Source organism: Tamandua tetradactyla, chromosome 12 (assembly GCF_023851605.1).
Source record: "Tamandua tetradactyla isolate mTamTet1 chromosome 12, mTamTet1.pri, whole genome shotgun sequence".
NCBI classification, from domain to species: Eukaryota; Metazoa; Chordata; class Mammalia; order Pilosa; family Myrmecophagidae; genus Tamandua; species Tamandua tetradactyla.
Genome location: NC_135338.1, coordinates 96,847,520 through 96,865,955, shown reverse-complemented (window position 1 = coordinate 96,865,955; position 18,436 = coordinate 96,847,520). Strand labels below are relative to the sequence as shown.

Sequence of the window (18,436 nt, the reverse complement as noted above, 5' to 3'; positions counted from 1 at the left end):
TTCCCGTTTCCCGAGCCCTCCCTGCAGGGTGGCCTCAGGGCCAGAGGCCTGGCCGCACCTCCCCCGGGGACGGGGACGGAGGGCGTAACCAGCGGGAGGCGGGCGCCGGGGACCCCTCCACTCGCCCCCCTTCCTCCCCAGGCCACCGAGCCCCGCCCCGAGCCCGCCTCCTGCCGGCCTGGGCGGAGCCCGCGGCCCGATGGGAGACGCCGGGCTCCGGATTTATTCCAGTCGGGGCAGGGAAGGAGTCCGAAGCCGGCCAGGCTGAGCCGCCGAGCGCCCCGGCCCCGCGCCCGTCCCGCAGCATGCCGGCTCCCGGCGGGCTGGCCGCGCTCTGCGGCGCGCTCCTGTGCGCCTCGGGACTCCTCGCCTCCTCGGGTGAGTGGCCCGCGCCCGCCGCCGGCCCTCGCGCCTCCACTCCCGCCGCCGCGGCGCCCTCCCCGCACCGCCACCGCGCACGCACTAGGGCCGCGCGCTCCCCCTGGCTCCGCGCGCTGCGTTTGGGGCGCTGGGTGGAGGCCCGAGGGCTGGGCGGGGACCCGGGGCGCGGGGGGTCAGGCGCCCCTGGCGCCGCCGGGGATGGGGCGCACGCGGAACAAAGGACTCCGCTGTGCTGGGCCTCTCTTTTCCCGTCTGTAAAATGAGGCCGCTGAACTTCTGTGACTCTCCATCCCCTTCCCCCGGGAGCACTCTGGGGCTCTTGCATCGGCCAGTCCTCTCCAACCGACTTTCCCCAGCCACTCCCTTCCAGCCTCTCCCCGAATCCAAAGGCAGTTCACTGTGTTTTCTTTTTTATTTTTGCTCGCCTCCCGCCCCTTGCCCCCTTGGAGGTCGGAAAGGCGGGAGTTCTAGGTGAGGACCTGGAGGGGCCCCGGAGTCTGGAAGGCCCCGGGAAGGGCTGCCGCCTCCCGTGGAGGCTCCTGACTTCCGGCCCTTGGCCTTGGCCCGCAGCTTTATCTTCCCTGGTCCTCCGCCCCCGCCTGCTTAGGAGCTTCCTGCGGACTGTGTGTGTGTGGGGGGGGGGGCTGCTTCGGGCTGGAGGGCCCCCGGGCGGGCCATTCCCTGTCCCCGGGGGATGTTGGGGGTGAGGACGAGACCCTTGAGGCGCCCCTTCATCATTTTCCCAGAGAAGTGGGATTGGCCCAGGGTCTGGGGTCCTGCCACCAGGCTCACCCCCTCAGGGCCGTCCAGGCTCGGGGACCTGGGAGCTCCCAGCCCCTCTCCCCAGCGACCCTGGGAGGCGGCGGGCCCTCACTCTCCGTCCTCTTCCACTCCTCCTCTCTGTTCCCCCAGTCGGAGCCTTGGCAAAACGTGCCTCGGACATCTCTGTAAGAGCGGGTTTTGTGGAGGGTCACTGGGTCCCCCTGAGAGGGGACGCCTGCTGCAGGTGGCCGGGCCCTGCCGGCCTGAGGCTGGCTTTGGGGCAGACCCTTCTCTTTCCCCTCTGCCCCTGGACCGCTTGGCCCGGGATGGTGAGGCTGGGAGGGGGGCAGAGGGGTGGGGGCAGGTTGGGGCAGGAGCCCAGGGCTGTCTGTGCCAGTGTCCGCAGCCTCACAGGTCAGGGGAGGGATTTAACCTGCTATTTAAAGCCAGTGACTAATAGCTGTCGGGAGCCGCCTTACTCCCGGGGCCTGGCGAGGGCTCCATGGCTCGTTAATGGCGCTCCCTTCCCTGGAGCCGGGCCCAGCTCTCTGGGGCTTTGGGCTTTTAGATGAACCCTCCAGCCCGGGATGAGGTAGGTGACTTGGGGAGAAGAGATTTCTCCTGTCTTAATCTAACTGATGGGTTGTGTGTGGGCTGGGACAGCCTTTCTGGGATGCTGAGATCAGCCAGGAATCCTTACCGGGCAGATCCAGGGGGTTTCTGCCTGCTGATGGGCACCAGAGTCAGGGATCCGGGACAGGCTGGGGCGAGGTGGGCTGCTGGGCCCGGGGTTGGGGGAGCACGGGCCCCACCTCCAGCGGACTCACATTTGGGGCTTGGTTGGGGCAGGATCTCATGCAGGATTCAGTCCCAAAACCCAAGCGCTTCTCTTTCCTCCAGCTCCTGCCCTGCTCGTGTGTTCCCGCTGTGCACAGTTCACAGGCACATCTGTCACCCGGGCCCTCTCCAACTCCCCTTCCATCTCTTAGGTCTCATACGCCCACTCTTCCTCCCTGGCCAGTGTGCCCAGACTTCTCTCCCCAGATGCCCGCAGCAGCCTCCTTGCCGCCCTCTTGGCCTGCCCCCCTCACCCCTCCACGTTGATTTCCACCCAGCAGCAGCAGCCGTCGAGAGGGATCTGGCAGCTCCGAGGCTCCTCACCCATGGGAGTCCACAGCATTTTTGCAGATGGGCTTTTTTTTTTCTCTCTCTCAACATTCTCCTTTCCGGAACTGGAAATGGTTTTCCCACTCGCACCTGGCCCTGGAGAATCTCTGATTTTTTTTTTCCTGATGGACAATTGTGGGGAAGCTGAAGGAACGTTTAGAGCAGCTGGTCTGCAGGATGCAAAGTCTGAACTTGCCATTGTGAAGGTCCCTCCGAGGCTGGCCCCACTGCACTTCCAGCTGCTTCTTGCTTTCTTTCAACACACCTGCCCTTCCTTCCATGCGTCTGCTTTTCTTCTAAATATTCTTTCCTCATTCCTCAACCTGGCACACTCCTACGCTGTCTTTCAGACCCAGCTTAAATATCCCCTTCTCTGCAAAACAGCCATCTCCCTGGAAGGACTCGCACCCCCAAGTCACCCCTGGTTCAGGCTCCTTTTACAGCCCGTCATGATCTATATTGCCTTGTCTGGTCTTTCCCCTCACCCTCGGGGGCCCTGGAGGCACTCTGTTTTGGGGGCCTGGTGAGTGTGTGGGAATTGCCCCCATGTTCGCTGAGTGAATGGTGGGCAGGGCCTTAGTCGGGAATGCCACTGCAGGTGACTTCTGTGACTCCAACCAGTGCCAGAACGGTGGGACCTGCTTGGTGGGCACTGAGGATATCCCCTTCCACTGCATCTGTCCTGAGGGTGTCACAGGGATCATTTGCAACGAGACTGAGGAAGGTACCTACCCTGGCCCTCACCTGCCCTCACTTGCCGCTCCAGCTCCCCAGCTCCAGGCCCCGGGGGCCCCGGCAGGGGCAGTGGTCCTCAGCCTCTCTCCTGTGGTTGGCCCTCTTTCCCTGAAATTCCCAGGCTGCTTGCAGAGCAGGGTGCTTCTGTCTGTGGGCTGCTCACCTCCATGTGACTGTCCTTGGCTGCAGGTTGGCAGGGTGGGGGAGGAGAGCCAAAAGTCGGGGGTGGGCCCTGGCTAAGTTTCGGGTGGAGGGTCCCTGAGGGTGATGTCCCCCAGCTCCTTCCTGGCTCTGTCCCCAGCTCCTGGCCAACCGCCTGCTCGTCTTCCCTCTTCCCAGGTCCCTGTCACCCCAACCCCTGTCTCCACAATTCTGAATGCCAGTTGGTGGACGACTCGCAGCGTGGGGATGTCTTCACGCAGTACATCTGCAGGTGCTCCCAGGGCTTTGCGGGCACCCACTGTGAGACTGGTGAGTGTATGCGGCTGCTTGCTGTCAGGGGCAGGCGCTGAGCCCCGGGCACCGGCCATGTGCTGGGTCACTTCCTGTCCCCAGCCCCCTCTGGGTGGCTTGGGGGTGGGACAGAGCCTCGGTTCGGCCAGGGGCCCGTCGCCCTTCCTCAGGCTCCTTTGGGCCTGGCCTCCTGGGGCTGCAGGCCAGGTCCAGTGTTGCTCCAGGGAAGGGGTGACCCCGGAGGTCGTGGGAGTGCTGCTTCCTGGGGCAGCGGGAACCAGGCACAGAGCATTAGGGTTGATTTTTGGGATTTTTCTACCGAGAAGGGAAAGCAAACACATTCCTCATCTTTTAGGGCCCCGGGGGGGGATCTGAGAGTTGCTGGTTCTGATTTAAACCATGGCCTTGTCGCTGGGCTTGGGGAGGAGGGGGCATCCTCGGCTGCAGCTGGCTGTGGGAGGCCCAATGTGTGCTTACCTGGCCGGCCCGCTGGGTGACACCCAAGAGTCACCCGTGACTCTCCCAGCCGAGCTGGAGGCCCTCCAACCCCGAGCTCCCAACCGAGTGGGTGGCTGGTCCCCAGCTGCGTGGGGGCTGGGAAGACTTTGGGGAGGGGCGGGCCCCGCTCTCTGCAGTCCAGCAGCTGGGGCAGGGGGCCAGGCAGCCCTTCAGGCAAACGAGGGGTGACCTTGACATCTGACCTCCAGAGGGAGGAGGGAAAGCAGGGCTGGCAGGGGCCATAACGGGGAGCAGACAAGGGGCCTGGAATGCTCTTTACCACACCTGAGGCAACACTCAGGCCTAGGCCTCAGTCCAGCTTGTTTGAGACGCTCGGGTCTTGGGGGCATGTGCGTGCCGGGGGTGGGGGTGTGGGTGGGGGGCAGCGTGCCATCTGCCTGCCGGGGCCCACTAAGGACTGTGCTGGGAGCCGCGGTAAGAGCTGGAGTCACCCGCCTCACCCTGTTTGCCATGTGACATGTTTCCTTGGAGCCACCAAGGACACTGCAGCCCCAAATAACGTTCTGGGAACCTCAGGGTGTGGTGGGCGCAGGGAGTGGCGGCGGTGGCAGGGCTGGGGGTCTTGGCTCAGGATACTGGAAGTGGCCCCTAAGAGCAGAGCTGCCCAGGGCTCTGGGTGGCCGTGGTGCACGTGTTGGCCTCCTGGACTGGCGGGGCCCGGGGGGTGGGCTCACCTGGGCGGCCGGTCACTGTCCTGGCTGCACATCCCCACCCGGGGCCACAGTGCTGGGTCGTGGTGAGGCTGACAGGCCCTGGGCAGGCCCCTGGTGGCTGGGCTGGGGAGGGGGCAGAGGGACAGGGGAAACAGGATGGTGTGCACACACCCCTTCCCGAAATCTCCTGCCAGTGGGATTCTAGAAGAATCCAGGCAGACGTTTTTTTCTTTAAACTATTTTAGGCCGCCACCTGGTGTCTGGCGCCATCCAAGGTGTCCCTCTCCCTAAGCCACCCTCCTGAGGACACCCAGGTGGGGCTGGGACTGAGGAGGTCAGGGGCAGCCCCCCCCCCCCCCCCAGCATAATTGCCACTCGGTACCGTGTGAGAACGAGCCCGCCCACCACAACCCTGAGGGAGACCCCACGGCAGGCCTGGTGGCCCCCCCACCACGGTGCCTCCACCTGGGCGGTGCCCCCACTGCCCCTCTGTGCTCTCCGCCCTGGGAAGGATCTGAGGCCTCCTCGGCCCGGGGTCTGCAGGGGAGGCCTCGCTGTCTTGTTCTCTTGTCTTGGGCCCTGGGCCGGGCACTTGCTGGGTGGGCGGGCGGTGCCTGAGTGCCGCCTGGGTCCCGGCAGGCTGCCTCATGCCGCTGGGGCTGGAGGTGGGCAGCGTCGCTGACTCCCAGCTCTCGGCCTCTTCCGTGCACCTGGGCTTCCTGGGCATGCAGCGCTGGGGCCCCGAGATGGCCCGCCTGCACCGCACGGGTGTCGTCAACGCCTGGACAGCCAGCAACTATGATAGGAAGCCCTGGATCCAGGTACGGAGAGGGGGGCGGCCCTGAGGTAGGGGAGGCACTGGGGTGGGGAGCCCTGCGGGGGAGGGTCCCTGACCCATGCCACATAGCAAGGTAGCGGTTTCCCACAGGTGAAGGGAGAGGGCCTGGAGTGGTGGGTAGGATGGGGGGCGGGACCCTGTCTCTGGAGGGGCTGCTTGTGTGGACCAGGCCTCTGGGGCCCTGGCATTTTCCATGAGCACTGAGTCCAGAGTCCTGGGAGGACCAGATGAGAAAGTCCCCTCGAGAGAGCCCAGCTGCCCCTCCTTTGTCCTGCTTGCGTTGTCCCCTGGCTGGGCACGGGAAGTGGAGGGGCTGGGTGGCCCGGACCTTGGGTGGAGGGGACCTGGGATGTGTACGCGTTGCCCTCCCTGCACCACGTCCAGGTGAACCTGCTGCGGAGGATGCGGGTGTCGGGTGTGGTGACGCAGGGCGCCAAGCACATGGGCAGTGCCCAGTACCTGAAGTCCTTCAAGGTGGCCTACAGCACTGATGGACGCAATTTCCAGTACATCCAGGATACAGACGGGACTAGGGACAAGGTGGGCTGTGGCCAGCACCCCCAGCAGCTCTTAGTACCGTGGGAGGGCCCCCAATGAGGGGAAGGGACCCCGAGGGATTGGCCATGAGGGGCATCCTGATACCCAGAAATCGGGAGACCCCGATTGTGCCCATATGGCATGGCTGCAGGTGATACCCTCCCCACTTTATAGATGGGAATAGTGAGGCTCAAAAACCTGAAATGACATGTTGAGAGTAGCTGGGATGCCAGTGCACCGGGGCCACTCTGGACAGTTGTGCAGGTTGTACACTGCTCAAGGATGCACTTACTAGGTGGACACCATGCATAACATGATGCCGTGTTTGCATGCTTCCATCTGTCAGAAAGTTGTCATAATAAAGTGTTTTGAGAACAGAGTGCCTCTTCCTAATTTGCACAGAGGCACCCTGTAGGTTAGAGCTGGCCCCATGTGAAAGGTCTCTGCCCAGTCTCCCAGATGACAGGGCGCCTAAGAAGGGAATCTGTGTTGGAGGCTGTAAGGCTGGCTCTGAATCTCCGCCCTCCCAGCCCCACCATTCTCTACCTCCCAGGCAGACTCCATCCTCCCATCTGCCTTTCCCTCCTCCCATCTGCCTCTTTCCTCCTCCCATCTGCCCTTCCCTCCTCCCATCTGCCCCTTCCCTCCTCTCATCTGCCCCTTCCCTCCTCCCATCTGCCCCTTCCCTCCTGTCATCTGCCCCTTCCTTCCTCCCATCTGCCCCTTCCCTCCTGTCATCTGCCCCTTCCCTCCTCCCATCTGTCCCTTCCCTCCTCCCATCTGCCCTTCCCTCCTCCCATCTGCCCCTTCCCTCCTGTCATCTGCCCCTTCCCTCCTCCCATCTGCCGCTTTCCTCCTCCCATCTGCCCTTCCCTCCTCCCATCTGCCCTTCCCTCCTCCCATCTGCCCTTCCCTCCTCCCATCTGCCCCTTCCCTCCTGTCATCTGCCCCTTCCCTCCTAGGTGTTTGTGGGTAACAGGAACAACTATGACCTGCAGACCAACCTGTTTGACACCCCTCTGGAGGTGCAGTATGTGAGGCTGGTCCCTGTTTCCTGTCACCGCAGCTGCACCCTCCGCTTTGAGCTCCTTGGCTGCGAGTTGCATGGTGAGTGCTGGGGCCTGGGACCGGTCCTGGGAGACAAACTGAGGACAGGGCAACAAGGCACAGGGGCTGGCGATGCCTGCTGGGAGGGCTCACCTGGCCATAGGCAGCCTGGCCCAGCTGCTTGCTTGCTCTCTGCCAACCCGTGGTGCTGAGCGTTGCAATCAGAAAAGAGATGTGACCCCAGTAGGGGGGTATTGCAGTTTTCAAAGAATCTTCGCTGATTTTGGTTGGTTCCTTGAGCTTCCAGAATGTGTTGCAGGGGTTCGGTTTTGCAGCCATCAGCTCCATGAGGGCAGGGAGTTCGCTTTGTTCACTGTCGAGTCCCAACTGCCTGGGACAGTGTCTGGGTCACAGGAGCTCAGCCAGTATTAGATGAGTGAGCGGGTGAATGGATGAGGGAGCTGAGGCCCAGCTGAATTATTTATCAGGGGCGTGTGGGTCGCCCTGAATAGATCCCTGGACGACTGACCCCCCCCACGGTCAGGTCAGTGCTTTCCCTCGGACCTCCTGTCTTCTGCAGCCCGGAGAAACAGGGACGTTTCTGGGGCCCCAGAGCTAGCGCTTCCTGCTGCTCTTCCCAGGGGTTCCCAGATAGAGGAGTTGGGGGCGCCAGAGGTGGACAGGCTTCAGCCTAGCCAGGAAAACTCAACAGTGGGGAAGTCGGGGTGGGGGCAGCAGGCCAGGTGTCCCCGCCCCGCTCAGCCCAGCTTCCCTCCTGGGGCCTGGGCATCTCCCTTCCTCTGCAGCCACAGTGCCACCTGCCGGCCCCATTGCAACCGCAGGTTTACTGGGCAGCCTCCCGCCTTTCCTATCCGGAGGAAAGCCCGCTGTCTTTCCTACCGCCTCCCTCACCCCAGACCTGCCCTCCTGTGCCCCCCTTTCCCTCTTTGTACCTCTCCTTGTTCTCTTGTTGCAGAGACCACCCAACACCTCTCTTCACTGGGTCCTGTTCTGGCCTGGGTCTGGGCTTTTTGCTTTTAGTGTGAACATGAGTCAGTGTGTTTCCTCTCCCAGGGTCACTGCCGTTTGTTTTTCTTCAATATTTTTCTTGAGAAGTCGTCATACACATATAGTGCATACATGGAGCACAATCAGTGGCTCACAGTATCATCACATAGTTGTGTATTCATCAACATGATCTTTTTTAGAACGTTTGCATCACTCCAGAAAAAGAATTAAAAGGAAAAGGAAAACCCACTCCTCCCTCTCACTGACCACTCACATGCATCACTTACTGCCTTTTGAGCCTTAATCATTTCAGTGGAGAGTAAAAGACTTTGCCTCCTCTAGAAGGCATTTTAGGCAGCTGGTAGAGGACAGAGCCAAGTCTGGGGGTCCTACCCTGTGTTCCCCCCACTGGGAGTCCCTCAAGACTTGCCTTATAGTCTGAAGCCTTTGGCTGTTACGGTGGCCCCAGCTGGCCAGCCCCAGGCAAGGATGGGCAACCCACGGGATGGCCCCACGTGACGGACCTGTCTGCTCTCTTGAGGGCTAGGCCACCCACCTCTCTCCTGGGAATCTCCAGCTGGCAGGAGAAAATGCACGTGGGCGTGTGTGTGCATGTGTGTGCTTGAGTGTGCAGGCCTGTGGGTAGTTGCGTGTGTGGGTCTGTGTGCACGTGCATGTGTGTGTGAGTGTGGCCCGGGCCTGGGCCAAGGTCTGGCCCATTTCCTGAAACGACAGAGAGGGGCTGGTGGCCTGCATTCCTCTTTGCAGGCACAGTGCCCTTGGGGAGGTGATTATTTAATTCAAGAGATACCTAAGATATTTATTAAGCTCCTACTGAGAGCCTGGCTCTGGGGAGCAGCGCGTGCGGGATCCTTGAACTCTGCATGTTGAATTGTGGTGAGGGAGAAAGGGACGACGAGCAAATGAATGAAGAGTCATCCGAGCTATGAGGGAAAACTGGAGAGTTGGTGGCAGAGGGGCAGCCCAGGCTGCTCTGCTGGGGTGGCCTAGAGAGGAGACATGAATGATGGGGTGCCGTGGGAGGGACTTGGAGAGAACCTTCCAGGTAGAGGGATGGGTGAGTGCAAAGGCCCTGGGGCATGTTGAAGGGTGGGAGGAAGTCACGGGGGCTGGAACCGAGGCAACAGGAGGAGGTGGGCGATGAGGCTGGAGAAGTGGACAGAGCCAGCCCAGACGGGGTCTTGAGGACCATTTTAAGGATTTAGGTCTTTATTCCGAACAGGGGGCAGCCTGTGGGGGGAAGGCTGATAGGACATGACACTGTTTGCGTCTGGGCGCTGGGAGGGTGCAGCAGAGGGCCACTGTGTGAGAGGGGAGACGTGCGGGCTCCTGCACTCGTCCAGTTGAGAGGTAATGATGGCTTAGGTCAGGGCGAGCGGATTCAGTGGGCTGGGTGGGCTGGGGCCCTCGACACACAGCGTGGCTTGCAGACGGCCATGTTAGCCTCCCCGGGGGCTTGTTAGACATGCAGGCCCCAGCCCATCCTAGAAACAGGATTCTCATTTTAATAGGCTCCCCAGCTGATCTGTGAGAGCATAGGTGTAGGGCCTCCTCATTTACAGATGGGGAAACTGAGGATCAGAGAGGGGATGGGACTTCCCAGGGTCCTGTATAAGTGATGGGACTGGCCTGGGGCTGGGGGGCCTGACTTTTTTTTTTTTTATTAAACATATCAACATACAAACACAAACATTCTTACCATATGATCATTCCATTCTACATATATAATCAGTAATATCACATAGTTGTATATTCATCATCGTAATAATTTCTTAGAACATTTGCATCAATTCAGAAAAAGAAATAAAAAGAAAACAGAAAAAAATTCATGCACACCATACCCCTTACCCATCCCTTTCACTGATCGTTAGCATTTCAATCTACTAAATTTATTTTAATATGTTTCCTCTATTTATTTTTAATCCATATGTTTTACTCATCTATCCATAAGGTAGATAAAAGAAGCATCAGACACAAGGCTTTCACGATCACACAGTCACACTGTAAAAGCTGTATCATTATACAATCATCAAGAAATATGGCTACTGGAACACAGCTCTACATTTTCAGGCAGTTCCCTCCAGCCTCTCCATTACATTTTAACTAACAAGGTGATATCTATTTAATATGTAAGAATAACCTCCAGGATAGCCTCTCGACTCTGTTTGGAATCTCTCAGCCACTGACAATTTATTTTGTATCATTTCTCTCTTCCCCTTTTGGTCGAGAAAATTTTTTTAATCCCTTGATGCTGAGTCCCAGCTCATTCTAGGAATTTTGTTGCCAGGAAGGTCCACACCCCTGGGAGTTGTGTCCCACGTAGAGAGGGGGAGGGTGGTAAGTTTGCTTGTGTTTGCTGGGGGGGGGGAGGGTGCCTGACTCTTGCCCCCACTGCCCCTCCCAGTGTGTCTGATTTTCTGGGGGTCCCAGAAGTGAGGGGCCATGAGCTGCTGGAAGCACATGGTCTGTTGCAGAGTCCCCTTCGGGTAAAGGTGACATTCCCTTTGACCTCTTTCAGTCCTCCAGGGTTGGAGCCAAGAGACCAGCCACCTGCCAGCTCTTTAGGGGAGGAGGGGGTGGCACGGTTGACAGCGCCATCGGGCAGGTGACGTAAAGCGCTGTCGTGGTGCCCACTCCAGACAGAGGCACACTGTGCTTCTCCCTCGCCGGGTTCTGCAAAGGGACAAGCCATTGCGGGGTGGCGGCGCTGTGGGTGTGAGAGGCCCACCACTCCCCTGGGGCTCCTACCCCTCCCTCCCAGGCCCGGCTGTTCTGGCCTCACGCATGTGCAGGCAACTAGTGCGAAATGACACACGCTTCCCAATGTCATGGGAACAACCCTCCGCCTGATGGCTGGGAGGATTTGTTGGGCCTGTGAAGGCTGTCTCGGGGACACCAGGGAGGGGCTGCTGGGAAGGACACCCGGCCATGGGGTGCTCGTTGCGGGAGCCCACTGGGTGGGCTTTTACCTGTCAGGGGGGGCACGTGGGTGGTGGTGGTGATAAGGTGCAGCACGGTGCTCAGGAGAGTGTGCATCTCGGGCACGAGGCTTAACACCACTCGGCCTCAGTCTCCTCCTCTGTAGAATGGGGCCACCTTGTGTAATACTTGTGGCAGGTTAAATGCCTGCAGTAAGCACTGAGTAAACAGGCGGTGGGTGGTTCTGTGCTTGACAAGACCCCCAGGAGGTACTGTGAGACCGGAGGAGTCCCACCCTGGGGAGGTGATCCCGAGAAGCTTCTCGGAGGAGGTCTCTTATGCTCTGGCTGACAGCCCCCCACCCCCGCCCCCCGCAGGGTGCTCGGAACCGCTGGGCCTGAAGGACAGTACCATCCCTGACCGACAGATGACGGCGTCCAGCACCTTCAGGACCTGGGGCCTGACCGCTTTCAGCTGGTTCCCTTTCTATGCGCGCCTGGACAAGGCGGGCAGGTTCAACGCCTGGACGGCACAGAGCAGTGACGCGCAAGAGTGGCTGCAGGTGGGCCTGGGACAAGGGGCCGGGCTGGCCAGGGCGGCCCCACCTGTGGCCTCCCCAGCTTCTGTTCCCCATGAGGGAGCTTCTGAACAGCCTGGTTTTTCTCTGGCTTTTCCTCTTGCCATGTGTCCTACCTTCTTCTGATCCTGCAGCTCCAGGGTGAGAGACGGGGGCCGACTGCTGCTTCCACCAGGCTCCCGGGCAGAGAAAGGGCCCTTGTGTGTGTGTGCATGTGTGCGTGTGTGTACGCATGTGTGCGTGTGGGTGCTGCAGGGCTGACAGCTGGGCAGGATGGAAGAGGGTCAGGTCCTGGCATCTCAGGACCCCCGCCTGAGCAAAGAACGCATATTCTCTGCCACAGTGTCTGAGAACCCACCCTAGGTCAGCCCTTGGGTTTTGCTGAACCTGGGAAGCACCCACCTCATTCAGTGAGGAGACTGAGTCTAGCATGAGGAGAGTGTGCCTGGGCCTGCCTGCTGGTGGGCAATGGGCTGGCCTTGGAGCCTGCTGGGTCCTGGGGCAGCTGGCAGCCTCCCCAGGGAGGTCTGGGGTAGGGGCAGGAGGCCTGCATCAGGTTCCAAGGAGCACATGTGGGGTGCTGGGAGGAGCTGCCCGCCTCAGGGTTCCCACAGGACCAGGTGGGGTGTGGACAGCCCTGCAGGGGACTTGCAATGCATGTCCATGCCCCTGCAAGCTTGGGGCCTCTCCTGCTCCTGTGCCGTTGAGGCAGGGGCTGGCCAGGGCCCAGGGGTCTGAGCGTCATTCGAGTGCAGAGTGGCACAGTAGGTGGTATTATTTATGCCTATTTTGTAGATAAGGAAACTGAGGCTCAGCCAAGTGAAGTAGCTTTCCCAGTGCTGAGATTCGAGCCCCAAGTGTCTGCCTCTTTCCACCTTGGTTGACACGATCCAGGGGAAGAAAACGCGATGTGTTTTTCCTGCAGATCGACCTGGGCGCCCCGACGCGGGTGACGGGCATCGTCACCCAGGGGGCCCGTGACCTTGGCCACATCCAGTACGTGGCAGCCTACAAGGTGGCCTACAGTGACAACGGCAAGAACTGGACCGAGTACCGGGAACAGGGCGCCCGCGAGAGCAGGGTGGGTGTCTGCCCGCCCCTCTCCCCCCGCCCTGCCTGGGGTGCCCTGTGAGCCCGGCCTGGGGCTCTCGGGGCAGGGGTCCCTGCTCTGGGGCCCTCCTGACACCCCCTCTGCTTCCAGATCTTCCCCGGCAACTTCGACAACAACTCGCACAAGAAGAACGTGTTCGAGATGCCCTTCGAGACGCGCTACGTCCGCATCCTGCCCGTGGCCTGGCACAACCGCATCACCCTGCGCGTGGAGCTGCTGGGCTGCAGGGTGTAGGCATGCCGCTGCCCAGGCATAGCGGCGGGGGGTGCGGGGTGGGTGGCGGGGGACCGGGGGGACCTCTGTGCTGGTTCTTCGCCCTCAGAGCACACAGGCAGCTTCCAAAATATATTTATATTCTCCACTGGAACTTGCACTGGGGTCCGTCATTGCCTCGTTGCATCGGGCTTTTGGCTTTGCTGATTCCCCCACCCCTTTCCCCCACCTACCCTCATCCCCCTACCCGCCAGTCCCACCTGAGCCCAGCAGCCTTGGGATCACCTGCCTGACTCCAAATAGCTGTCGCTCTTCCCCTCAATTCTCCAGCCTTCACACCCCTCGGGCACTGGGTCCAGAGCTGCTGCCCCAGCCGTCAGCAGGGTGAGGGGCCCAAGCTATGCCCGACACAGAGGCAGAGGTCTCCCCGGATCCTGCCTTTGTTCCCTTCCCACACTGGGAAGACAGGGCTCGCCTGCCTTTTTCTCTCCCACTGGAGTGGTGGGCCGGAGGAGCGCTTCCTCGGGGCTGCAGGAGGCCCCGGTGAGTGCAGCGTGGGGTGGGGAGGGGGCCAAGAGGAAGGCACAGGGGGTGGGGCTCTGCCTGTTGCCCTCCCCCATGCAGAGACCTTGGGAAGTGGCCAGTGGGGTGGCAGAGGAGGGACTGGGAGACCGGCTGAGGAAACCATCCTTGCATTGGAGGCCTCGGAGTACAGGGCAAGATTTCTGGACTGAGCTTAGGGAGCCGTAGTGTCCCCCAGGCGTCCCTGGGCAGCAGATCGGGCCCTTTGGCTGCCAAAGGGCAGGTGAGGGTTTGCTGGGACCGTATCGGGGAAGCCGGTCTGGAAGGGGCTCCTTCCTGGGCGCTGCTGTGGCCGGGACCGAGCAGGGACAGGATGAAAGGTGCAGGCGGTGGGCTTGGGTGAACTGGGCATGTGGGGCCTCCTGGACGTCGGGGCCCTTGCCTCAAAGCTCTCCTCCCCGGGGCTGCGTGGAGCTGTGTGGTGAGGCTGGAGTCCATCCCTCTGGGCAGTTGCTGGTCTCTGGATGCCCTTCTGGGAGCAGTTCCTATCCCCTCCCCCCAGGTTCTGTCCTCCCCTGGGCCGAGCAGACAGTACGAGGGCCATCTCTCCCCAGAGGGCCATCTCTCCCTAGAGGGCCGTCTCTCCCCAGAGGGCCGTCTCTCCCCAGAGGGCCATCTCTCCCCAGAGGGCCGTCTCTCCCCAGAGGGCCGTCTCTCCCCAGAGGGCCGTCTCTCCCCAGAGGGCCATCTCTCCCCAGAGGGCCATCTCTCCCCAGAGGGCCGTCTCTCCCTAGAGGGCCGTCTCTCCCCAGAGGGCCATCTGTCTCCAGCATCTCTGGTTCCAGGATGGTTCCAGCTTCCCCATAGCTCGAGCCCTGTTGGATCCCAGGAATCCTGCAAGGGGAGACTGAGAACCAGGACTGAGCTTCACTCCCATCCATAAACTTAGCCCTGTTCACAGTGGCGAATATTTTCTGGGGCCAGTCTCACTGGACTGGCCTCGTGGGCTGGTGGGCAGTGGTTACAAGGCCCCCACCCAGCCCAGGAGACCTGAGATGATTCTGGAATTGCCAGAGTCACCTCTCAGTCCCTCCTTTCACCCCCAGAGCTCGAACGGGTTGGCCATGGCCTTCCATAAGGCCCCCCTCCCGGGACGCTATCTGGGGTTTTTCACTCTCTCCTGACCCCTCCCTCCCTCTGCTTCTTGTCTCCCTGGGCAGTCTTCCTTTTCATTCCTGATCAGTCTCGGGAACCAGCACCGTCTTCTGCTGGTGAAGCCCGGCTGGCCGGTTGTAACAAAGCTGACCTTCCCCACAGCCCACTCCTCACCCTACACCTGCAGCTGTCAGCGCTGGGACCTGCTGACCCGCCTCTCCCAGGCTCCTCTCCTTTCCCATCCCTGGTTTAAATGAAGCAGAGTGATTAGGAGCGCAAAGTCTCAAGTCAGACAACCTGGGTCCAAGTCTGGCTCCGAATGACCTCGGAGTAACCTGGGCCTCAGTTCCCGCATCCAGGAGAAGGAAATAGGGCTGACCTGGCCCTGTAGGGGTGAGGTGAGAGAACGCACATGAGCACCAGGCAAAGCCTGGCCCTTAGAGGGTCCCCAAACCTCGGCCATCATGTTAGTGAAGCTTGCAAAAGTTCCCTAACTGGTCCTTAAACGTTTCTTTCCCTCCTGTTGGTCGATCCTGCAGAGTGGTCAAACATCTCCCCTGCAGAGGAGCCTGCCTTGGCTCTCCTTTGCACGCTGAGCCTGGCATTCACTTTGGGGGGAACTTGACCCCCTAGTCTATGAGGTTTTACTAACTCTGTGTTTAGATTTGCTCTTGGCTGTTTGTGTGTATGCAACAAACCACACGCACACGCACCACACACACACACACACACACACACCACACACACACACACACACACACACACACACACATGGCTGCTTGAGGCATGTTTAGGAAGAGGCTCTGAGCTCTGTGACCCCATGCCTTTCTCCCAGCCAAGGCTTAAGATGTCCTGAGGTTTTTCTGCAGAGGAAATAACAGGGCTGTCCAGGCCCGGGCCTCCCAAGGGCCTGACCGGAAAGGAAACACCCTGTCCAAACAGGCACCCTGGGAGGGACGCTCAGATGAACGCCGCGGAGGTCAGGATTCGCAAGGGAGAGCAGGGCCCTGTTGAAAGACCCCTGCCCAGCTGCTGGGCGCACCCAGAGCCACTTAGAGGGGCCACAACTCTGCCCGCCACTGAGTTGGAGTCTGGCTGCCATTTCATATTGTCATCCTGCCCGCCACCCCGTTGCTTCCTATGGAGAGGGAAAGGCACAGAGAATCCTCACCCCTACTTGGGCTGCCGGAGAGAGCGTCTGTTGATTAATCCTACTTTTTTCTGAGCTCAGACGCCCCTCTTCTACGAGCATGGGACACCACCTTCTCTCCCAGCATGGGACAGTCTGAGCTGGACGCTGCCTTCATAGATGACCCAGCTGCCCCGCGGTGGGCGGCCGGTCCCTAACCGAATCTGGTGACTGCCCACGTCCGCCCCAACTCCTCCCCTCGGGCCCAGCCCTCGGGAGGGAAAGGGGCGTGTGTTCCTTTAAGGGGCCGGCCCGGCGGGAGCGCGGGGGTTCGTCCCAAGCCTCTTCCTTTCTGGCCCTTCGAGATCCCCAAATCCGCCCGCTGCCTCGGACCCGGAACCTCGAGCCGTCCAGGAGCCCCTCGGGGACGGTACGTGGCCGGGGGTGTCGGCCGCCTGGGGCTCTCTGCCGGCCGAGCCTTCCCTCCCGGGTCTGGGTCTCCAGCGGGGCCCCCGGGTCCCTGGGCAGGGTCGCGGGAAGGGGCCGGGGGAGTGGGGGGCGCTGCGGCGCGGGCAGAGCCGGGCTGTGCGGGCCGACCGGGGGCGCCAACGCGCGCGGGGAGCGGAGCTGCGCGGGGACGCGGAGGGCCGGTGCGGGGCCCGTGTGCGCGCCGCGAGGAGGCGAATTCCGAGCGACCCGGGTGGCCTCCGAGACCACCGCCGGGCCCGGGTCGCTTTCCCGCCGCCGGCCCCGCAGCCTCGGGGACCGCGCACCGCGCGCGGGGCTCTGCCCGGGGTGGGGGGGGTGCCCGCCTGCGCCCGGGGCACCGGAGCCCGGGGAGGTTGGGGACACCCAGCGAGGCCGCCCCAGGGCGCACGCAGCCGGCTGCCCGTCGGTTCCAGGCCCCGGGACACGGAGACCCAGAAGGGGCTGGGAAAGTGGCAGGTAGAGCCCCGGGGGGGAGATGGGGTCGCCCAGGGAGGAAGTTCGGCCTCGCGAGCGGCCGGGAAGGAAACCGCGCGGGCCCCTTGGCCCCGGCCCTGCAGGCAGCGCGCTGTGCGGCCGCGACAGCCTGTGACCCTCCTGCACCGCGCGCCCAGCGCCGACCTCGGGGGCGCCTCTGCTCCCCGCAGCAGGGGGCGGTGATTGGGAGGCGCTCCGGCCCCTCGCCCTCCGCCCTGCCCTGGCCAGCCGGCGGGGAACGCTTGCTGGAAACCCCTCCAGCGGCCGCTTTCCTGGGGCCGCGGGTTTCCAGGACCCTGCGAGCCTTGTCTAAACCTGGGGCGCCGGGGTCAAATCCCTCGCCCAGAGCCCGCCCAAGGGAAGACCTGGCGGGCAATGCTGCCCTCTGCAGGTGTCTGGGGACCTTGTGCTCCCAGGTGGTCGCGTGGGGATGTGGCGTTCAGGGGAGAGGTGGGGAAGGCGGCTGGGTAAGCACCCACCTCCCCTCCAGGTCAGGGCTCAGCTGATCGTTCTGGTGTGTGGAGGGTCCCGAGGCAGGATTTTCTCTCTGCTCCACTTACTTAGCCCAGCTGCAGCCTTGGGTCATTCAGTCACTTCCGCACCAGGTCTCTGGCTCCCTGTTGGGAGCACAAGGCAGCGGTACTGGCTCCTGTCTCCTGTCTCCTAGGCAATGAGAGAAGAGAAAGACGTACTGAGATAACCTGAGATGTTGCTTTGTAAAGGGTTAAGTAATAAGAGCTAATATATTTGTGGCAGACTCCCTTTACTCTTCACAAACATGTTTTCAGGTTGCTATTGCTGTGACCCCCATTTCACAGATGAAGAAACTAAGGTTCACAGAGGCTCCCCAACTTGCCCAGTGACAGATGGTTAGTGAGTGGGTGGAGTGGGAACTGAGTCCAGGTGGCCCATCTGATTATAGAGCCTGAGATGTTTGCAGCGCTGTCTTCTGCCAGTACACACTGGCTATTTTATTCATTGAGTACCTGCCGTGTGTCAGGGGCTGGAGAAAATCCACCTTCTCTAATTCTCACCAAAGCCCTGTGAAGAGAGACCATTATGATCCTTATTTACAGATGAGGAAATGAAGGCAGAGAGAGTTTGTGTCACTTGCCCAAGGTCATGTAGCAGGATGCAGGAGTATCTGCCTCTAACCCCAAGCCCAGATCTGGGTGCCCAGGCTTGGCTCCAGCTGGTTTGGGGAGCCACCCGCTGCTGAAATAGCTGGGCTGGATTGTCTCCACCTCCCAGCAGGGAGCTCTGTGGTGGTCCCAAGGGGCAGAGGCAGGTGTTTGGGTTGGTCAGGGTGGAGGAGTGGGGGCTGTCCACCGGTCCCTAGTGCGAGTGATCAGGGATGGGACCAGGGCAGGGGGGCATCTAAGCGATGTTTGCCACGTCTTTCTCCCACCAAGGCCCTGCTCTGTGCATTGGCCCCAGCATTCGGAACTGTTCTTACTTTTTTTTTTTTTTTTTTATTAATTAAAAAAAGAATTAACAAAACAATTAGAAATCATTCCAATCTACATGTACAATCAGTAATTCTTAATAACATCACATAGTTGCATATTCATCATTTCTTAGTACATTTGCATCAATTTAGAAAAAGAAATAAAAAGACAACAGAATAAGAATTAAAACAATAATAGAAAGAAAAAAAAACAAAAAAAACAAAAACAAAAAACCTATACCTCACATGCAGCTTCATTCAGTGTTTTAATATAATTGC

The 18,436-nt window shown here is 60.8% G+C and overlaps 2 protein-coding genes across 3 annotated transcripts in view; both read left to right on the top strand.

The window, feature by feature from the left end:
- Positions 1–254: 254 nt before the first annotated feature.
- MFGE8 (milk fat globule EGF and factor V/VIII domain containing) lies at positions 255–13,089 on the top strand. Of its 2 annotated transcripts, XM_077124159.1 has the most exons (9): positions 255–378; positions 2,909–3,034; positions 3,385–3,516; positions 5,310–5,491; positions 5,893–6,048; positions 7,008–7,152; positions 11,418–11,602; positions 12,543–12,698; positions 12,819–13,089. In XM_077124159.1, exons 1-9 carry the CDS (start codon positions 306–308, stop codon positions 12,960–12,962), a joined length of 1,299 nt encoding a protein of 432 aa, XP_076980274.1. In that variant the 5' UTR covers positions 255–305; the 3' UTR covers positions 12,963–13,089. The 2 variants fall into 2 exon arrangements, with proteins under 2 accessions (XP_076980274.1, XP_076980275.1); XM_077124160.1 differs by lacking the exon at positions 2,909–3,034 and having other exon boundaries at positions 262–378.
- Positions 13,090–16,064: 2,975 nt separating this feature from the next.
- The window catches only part of HAPLN3 (hyaluronan and proteoglycan link protein 3), a 35,845-nt gene continuing 33,473 nt past the window's right edge, over positions 16,065–18,436 (top strand). The window contains exon 1 of the mRNA XM_077122387.1: positions 16,065–16,177. The gene's annotated coding sequence lies outside the window, so the exon portion shown is untranslated. The remainder of the gene's footprint in view (positions 16,178–18,436) is intronic.